At 34.5% G+C, this 7,801-nt stretch overlaps 1 protein-coding gene across 1 annotated transcript; it reads left to right on the forward strand.

Moving 5' to 3' along the window:
* Positions 1 to 4,061: 4,061 nt before the first annotated feature.
* Positions 4,062 to 4,750, forward strand: LOC137940092 (transcription factor bHLH61-like). Its single transcript, XM_068785013.1, has 3 exons — positions 4,062 to 4,202; positions 4,288 to 4,497; positions 4,688 to 4,750. Exons 1-3 carry the CDS (start codon positions 4,062 to 4,064, stop codon positions 4,748 to 4,750), a joined length of 414 nt encoding a protein of 137 aa, XP_068641114.1.
* Positions 4,751 to 7,801: the final 3,051 nt, after the last annotated feature.

Here is a 7,801-nt window from a genome sequence, read left to right on the forward strand (position 1 = left end):
TAATAAATTTTAAAATGATTGATTAATACATATATAATACCAAAAGATAAAAGATAATTATCAATAGTAATACTTAAATTTCACAAGTAATGAAAATGTTTACCTTGGATTGCTACTTCATGGAAGGCTTGTTGGGGCGTTAACCAGCACGCTTCAACATTTTCTAGCATTATGCCTTGATTGTTTACATCAACCATAGTCACATCTACCACTTTCTCCTTTATCCATTTTTGTATGCATACGAACAGAACTTGGTTGACTAGGTTGCTTCCATGCAATAGGTGGAACAAGTCATGCACTCGTATCAAACCAATGGAGTCTATTTTTAGGAGGATTGAAACCAATTGTATATGTTTGTCTATATGCCTCTATTGTATATCAAGAAGGACCACAAAAAAAATTATTCAATATATAAATGGTTGATGCCACCAAATCTTGAATTGGAAGACTTGTAGCACCTTTCAGAACACTATTGAAGCTCTTAGACATATTGGCAGTCATCACACCAAAGTGAACAATGCCATTATGCGCCATTGACTAGAACTCAGGACTCAATTCTCCTTCTGTTAGTAATTCATTCGATCACTCACTTTGTTGCCCAATCAACTCCATGGTATAATCAAATTCCATGATATTTGTCTTATTTGTTGCAGACCATATGAGAGCAGTCAAAATATCATTTTTGAACATCTTCTTGAAATTGGCAACTATATAACGTACACAAAAACGATGAAAATATTTTGGAGGTGGAAATTGTCTCTGGATCGCCCTTATCAAACCCTTTTGATGATCTGAAATTAGAGTAAAAGTCTTCTTCCTAGAATAACAAAACGATATAAAAAAACAAAAACCATTCCTAACTACTTTGATTCTCAGATTCAACAATAACAAAAGCTAGAGGAAAAAAACTATTGTCCTCATCAAAAGTAGTAACAATCAACAGGTATGAAGGATACTTCTCATATAAATATGTTCCATCAACACTAATAAGGGGTCTACAGTATTGGAACCCTAAAATGGATGACCCAAATGACCAAAATACACATTTAAACATATTTTCATGGCCACATTCATGACAACACAACATAAGTTCATTTCTTGGATTTGATTCTTTTATTGAATTTAAAAATCATGGCAACGAAATGTATGATTCAACCTAATCACCAAAAATTGTTTTTTGAGCCTTGTATTTTGTTCTCCATGCTTTTGCTTATGGGACATAGATGTGATATTTATCTTTCATGATTTGTTGAATATCATGAGGAGTCAAAGTAAATTTTGTCCTCACAGTTGGCATAATGACTTTACAAATGAAAGATGATGTACATTGTTGATGATCATGACAAATAGAAGTATTAACACATGTATGATCTCTACCATACTTTTTTTTTTTTTATCTTAAATTGATGAATCTTTCGATCATAAGATGCTAAAACACTCCAAGGGCAACCATCACTAACACATTTAATTTGATAATCATAACTGCTAGACTTTAATGTCTTATACTCGACATGTGTTTTAATCAAGTATTTTTTGAAATAAAATTGCATTTGGAACTTATCCTCAACCCATGCTGATATCATTTGATGTTGAGTTTGAAATATCTATTATTTTAGAAACATTATTGAGACATCTAGTATTAACCTCCTAGGCATCTTCATATGTATACGGGTACCCAATTGCATATCTTTCTTTAACTTTGTTATTATGAACCCCGATTTCCAATATTTCATCTCCCTCATGGTCAATAACAATTGACATACTTTTATTAACATCAAAATCAATATCCTCTAAATCAATGTTATTTTCACTTCAACTATTGTTATCATCATCATTGATAACCCTGAATACACACAACAATAAACATAAAAATCTTGGTAGGCATAGCTTAAACATAACTCATTTAACAACGAAGGGGTATATGAAATTACATGGGTGAAGATGTTCCACCCTCAAATATTGAAACCATAGGCACGGCTAAAATTAGTTGAAACTGCAATCCTTTTGATTTGTCTTTGACCTCCGTCATAATCATCAAAATATCCAGACTTCTCCTTCAATTTTCCATTGTATTAATTGAAGAACCCATCAGCTGACGCCATAATATCTACAATCTACATATATAAGTAAGAGTCTCTTTATGCAAAAAAACCCACCTAAGTCCAAATTTTTGCGACTAGTCGTAACAATGCAAAAATACACCTAAGTCCAAATTCACTAAACACCCCTAGTTGAGTTCCATATGATTTTACAGTCACTATGAACAGTACCTTGTCATTGACAGGGGTCGGGTTTTGTTGGCTAATGGACGATCATGCAGGCAACTCAACCTAGTTTGAATTAGACTCAACCCATGATAGCCTTTGAGGCAAAATGACAACAATGTTTTTAATGCGGATACATTTATTTCTATGTAACCAATTAATTTGTTAGATGTTCCATTTTGGGTTAGTTAGTACACAAAGAAAGTGATGGGAGAGTTTACTTTCTCTAGTGAAAGTTACTTTTAAAACATTAGTCAACTAGGAAAGTCGGGGTGGAATTCACTTGTGGTTGCCTTTGTGGATTTGCACATTACTCTTTCATACTTCTTCTCCCCTATTCTTCTTCCCTCTTCTTGTTCCTTCTTCCTTCCTTCTTTCTTCTTCCTTTTTCCTTCTTCTTTTTTATTTTTATTTTTTACTTTATTTTTATTATTTCATAATTTATAATTAGATCGATAAAAAATTATAACTATTATTATTAATTAATTATAATAAGTAATTATGAATTAATTTTTTGTATGAAAATTCTAATTATTTTAATAATAAATTAATTTAACTATTATAAAAAATATTATATATCTAATTTTTAAATTATGTTTATTTGATAAAATAAATTTATTATTCTATTAATTTTATATAAATTACTTGAAAATTTTATGATGATTTACCCATTGTTTCCAAATAAATCAATTAAAAAATTAATTCAAATACATAATCATTTAAAATAAATTTAAACAATGCTTTTAATTTATTTTATTAATTAATTTTATTAATTATATTACATAAATATGATTTAGATTATAAATTAATTTGAAGATTAAAATTTACATATCAAATTAAAAAAATATATTTTACAACTAGAATAGTTAATACCAGATTTCTGTCAATTAATTAAAAATATTTATAATTTTATGATGAGTTATAATAGCATGAATGCCCTTTTTCTTAGTTATTTTATCATAAATCTATTGTATTAATGAATTCCATGTGTATTTCTCAAAATGTTACACTAAAACGAAAGTCTACATTTTATTGTACTTTCTATAAGTCACACTAACATGAAAAAATACATTCTCCAGGAAAATTATATCAGCCTGAAATTCAACTTTCACTTTTTCTTTCCCTAGATAAATTTTCAAACTTGATATCGTGACGCAGTTTTTTCCTTGCACCCAAGAAAATCGTAGTTTATTCAATTCTGACTCTGAAGGCACGTGGCAGATTAAAAAAGGTCGAACATTAGGCGCGCATCCCGGATGATCTCTAAGAATCACGGCAAAGTGTGGCTTCTCTATATTTTCTTGATGCAACGTCTACTTCGTTCGTTTCGGATTCAAGGTTTTAGGGCACTTATCTTTTACACTAAAAAAAGAGAAATATGTACTCGGGAGGTTCGGTATATGCTCGAGAATCCTACTTTGCGTTGTTTGTTTACTGAACCTCAGACGTATAAACAAGTCCCATTAGTTCGGTTGGAGATTACGATCGTTAATTTTGACAGACAGAAGATTCGACAGCTCCTCTCAATTGAACGATCAGAGTTTTCTGGGTTACTTTCCTCTGATTGTGTTCGAAGAAAACAAACTCTGCTCTACCACGTGTCTGAAACTGCTCGATTTTTTAGTTTTCTTGTCAGAGATTATAAAATATCTCCAAGATTGAAGCATCCGGACCTATAAGCAGTGTCTGTGCATGAGAGCCTTTCCGGAGCCAGGCGGGCTTCTGGTTTTACTCACTGCTCCCTGTTCGTTTCTTCGGTCGGGGGTTCAGGACTGAAGGACTTTGGAGGTGTTTTTAATGGAGGATGTGCCGGATTTTAGCAACCAGATTGTGGACTTGGAAGGCTCGTTGAATTCCAGTCTTGATGAGTGGCTGGATATTCGGTTGCCTGAAGTGGATGTCTTTGAAGTTTTGCCCAATGCTGAGGATGATGAGTCCGTGAATCCGAATTCGTCTCCGAGCTAATAACTCTTTTGACGATCAAAACGTGTACCAAGAGGATCCGTATCCCCACCATGAACAGCCACGGCCAGAAGCGCCAAGAGAACAACAACAAGTACTCTTTCAGGATGAGAAGGAGGATATCGTGCTTGAGGACGAAGAAGACGAGGTCCATAGTCATGAGCGAAAATCCAATGGATCCAGTAAGAATTTGGTCTCTGAACGCAATAGGAGGAAGAGACTGAATCAACAGCTCTTCACTCTCAGATCCCTTGTTCCTAATATAACGAAGGTATATATTCTTATCATCTTCCGCAAGCGTTTATTTTTTCTTTTCAACCGATCTTGGTGTTTTTAGGAGATAAGAGACATTTAGAGAAGAAATCAAACAAAAACCCCAACATTAATGTCTTAATGCCCTCCAAAATGAGTTCATACATCTTATGTTCTTATAAACTCTTAATTTTGTGCTCTCATGGCAGATGGACAAGAGATCCATTTTGGTCGATGCACTCGCTTATTATTACGAGTTACTGTTATGCTGAGTTGCTTAACTGAGTTGTAAGTTGTAAATGGGTTGTAATGAGTTAATGTTGAGTTGTATGTGTGTTAAGTTAGTGAGTCAGGTAGTGCGCCGACTCGTTTTTATTTTTCCTTCTCTGTATATACAACTTACAGAAGTGAATGAAAGATACTCTGTTTTTCCGAAATAACAGAGGAGCTTCGTCTCCCGATTTGGGGATTTTCCAGAAGCAATTTTATCATGGTATCAGAGCTAGACGAGATCTCGTTTCCTGTTCATCAAATGGATTCTTCAAATCCGTATCATCTTCATCACGGCGACAATCCGGGAAATATTCTCGTCACTCAACTTCTCACAGGTGAAAACTTCAACACCTGGTGTCGCTTGATGATAATGGCGTTAACCGCCAAGAACAAGGTATGTTTCGTTGACGGATCTCTTCCGTCTCCTTCTGAAACATCCTCTATGTTTCATTTGTGGATTCGTTGCAACAATATGGTGCTCTCGTGGATCTTGAATTCACTTTCACGGGAGATAGCTGCCAGCGTCATTTACGCTGATTCAGCTCAGGCGATGTGGTCCGAACTCAATGAGAGATTTTCGCAAAAGAATGGACCTCGCATTTATCAATTGCAGAAGTCCATTGCATCTCTCCTTCAAGATGATCTTTCCGTAAGTTCTTATTTTACAAAAATGAAAGGTCTCTGGAATGAATTGATGAATTACCGTCCATTACCTGTTTGTTCCTGTGGCGCATTGAAGTCATTGATGGAAATGCAGCAACAAGACTATGTTATGCGATTTTTAATAGGACTAAATGACTTATTTTCGCACATTAGAGGTCAGATCCTCCTTAATGATCCACTGCCTTCCATTAACAAGGTCTATTCTTTGATCAGTCAAGAAGAACGTCAACGAGAAATTGGAACTATAATGTTACCTGCCATACCTGCTGCTGCTACTGCTACTGTAGCTGCTGCCATTGCTGATGCTCAATCTGCTGCTGCTACTGCTACTGCAGCTGCTGCCATTGCTGATGCTCAATTTGTTCGTCAGAACAAGTCTAACCATCGTAAACCTATATGTTCTCATTGTTCCATACCAGGACATACAGTGGAGAAATGTTTTAAATTGCATGGATATCCTCCAGGATATAAGTTTAAAGGCAGGTCTTCCAATTCTTCTAACTCTTCAAATTTTTCTGCTAATCATTCTGCCTCTGCTAACAATGTTGCAGCAGAATCATCAACTATTTCTTCATTACCTTTAACTCCAGAGCAATGTCAACAATTGTTGGCTTTACTCAATACTCAATCCTCAAATTTTTCATCACGCAATGCAAATATGGTAACATCTCCACTTGAACATTTATCTGGTAAGGGTGATTCTGCATCTTCACATTCTATTTTTTCGTTTAATACTGTTAAATCTAGGTTGACTCATAATGATGAATGGATCATTGACACTGGTGCTACGGATCATATGGTTCATTCCATATCTTTTTTTGATTCATATAAGCCTATTCAGAATTCATTTGTAAAATTGCCAAATGGTTTTTCTGCGCCAGTTACACATATTGGATCCATTCATTTGTTTCCTCAACTCACATTATACAATGTTTTGTGTGTTCCTTCCTTCAATTTTAATCTAATTTCTGTTAGCAAGCTTACTCAATCTTCATCATGTTGTATCACATTCTTTCATGATTTTTGTTTTCTTCAGGACCCCATCCATTGGAGCATGATTGGGAAGGGTAAAGCTTGTGAAGGGCTTTATATACTGCAGAAACCAGAACCACCTGTGACCTCCTATAAAATTGTGGTTTCTAATTCTGTTTCTGGTTTTCATTCCAGAATTTCTGATTTTGACATTTGGCATAAGAGATTGGGTCATCCATCTCCGTCTCACATGAAATTGTTATCGTCTTTTGTTCCACAAATTGTTGGTTCTAATTCAATGGTTTGTGATGTATGTCCTCTTGCTAAACACAAGAGATTACCTTTTTCTTTACACAGTCAAACAAAAACATGTTGTTCTTTTGAACTCATACATTGTGATATATGGGGACCATTTCAATCCTCTTCCTTGGATGGTTTTAAATACTTTTTAACGATAGTTGATGATTATACTCATAGTACTTGGGTTTACTTGTTGAAATCAAAATCTGATGCTCGGATTCTTTTACAACATTTCATAGTTCTGGTTGACACTCAATTTCATACTAAAATCAAGTATGTGAGAACTGATAATGGTAGTGAATTTGCTAGCCTTCATTCTTTGCTAGCAAAGGAATAATTCATCAACTCTCTTGTGTAGCCACTCCACAACAGAATTCAGTTGTAGAAAGGAAACATCAACACATTTTAAATGTGGCTCGAGCACTCATGTTTCAATCTCATTTACCATTGCATTTCTGGTCTAATTCAATTCTTACTGCTGTTTATTTGATAAATAGAATACATTCTCCATATTTGCAAGGTAAAAGTCCTCATGAGTTGCTTTTCAATAAACCTCATGTTTATGATCATTTGAAGGTTTTTGGATCTTTGTGTTATGCTTCCACTTTATCACATAACAGATCCAAGTTTGCTCCTAGAGCTCGTAGATGTATATTTCTTAGATATCCTCTTGCCATCAAGGGTTACAAATTATATGATCTTGATGATCATATTTCTTTTGTTTCCCGGGATGTCACATTTCATGAGCATGTATTTCCTTTTAAATCCATATCTCAGCATTTGAATTCATCTATTCCAATTGTTCTTCCAAAACCATTGGTTGATTTTTTTTCTCAGCACTCTGATATTGCATCTCCTTCAATTGATCATTCATCTCATATACCTCTTGAATCTGAACCTTATTTTCAAAATCAGCATTCTGACACAGATCACACATTACCTGTCTCTAATGATCTTCCTCTTAGAAGATCTTCTCGAGCTCACAGGTTACCTGGATATCTGCATGATTTTCATTGCCATATGGCTTCTTCAACAGCTTTACCTCCAACATCTCCTAATACGATGGCTGGTTCTCAAACAGGTACTTTGTATCCTCTTTCCAATTTTGTATCTTA

This window comes from Aristolochia californica, unplaced genomic scaffold, assembly GCF_029961685.1.
Source record: "Aristolochia californica isolate CCGP_79_NKW_82.1479 unplaced genomic scaffold, dmAriCali1.0.hap1 SCAF_9, whole genome shotgun sequence".
In the NCBI taxonomy this organism is placed as follows: Eukaryota; Viridiplantae; Streptophyta; class Magnoliopsida; order Piperales; family Aristolochiaceae; genus Aristolochia; species Aristolochia californica.

Coding starts and splice junctions, on each gene's coding strand:
- LOC137940092 (XM_068785013.1), top strand. CDS start 4,062: ATGGAGGATGTGCCGGATTTTAGCAACCAGATTGTGGACTTGGAAGGC. Junction 4,203..4,287: donor ATGCTGAGGATGATGAGTCC/GTGAATCCGAAT, acceptor CACCATGAACAG/CCACGGCCAGAAGCGCCAAG. Junction 4,498..4,687: donor TTGTTCCTAATATAACGAAG/GTATATATTCTT, acceptor CTCTCATGGCAG/ATGGACAAGAGATCCATTTT.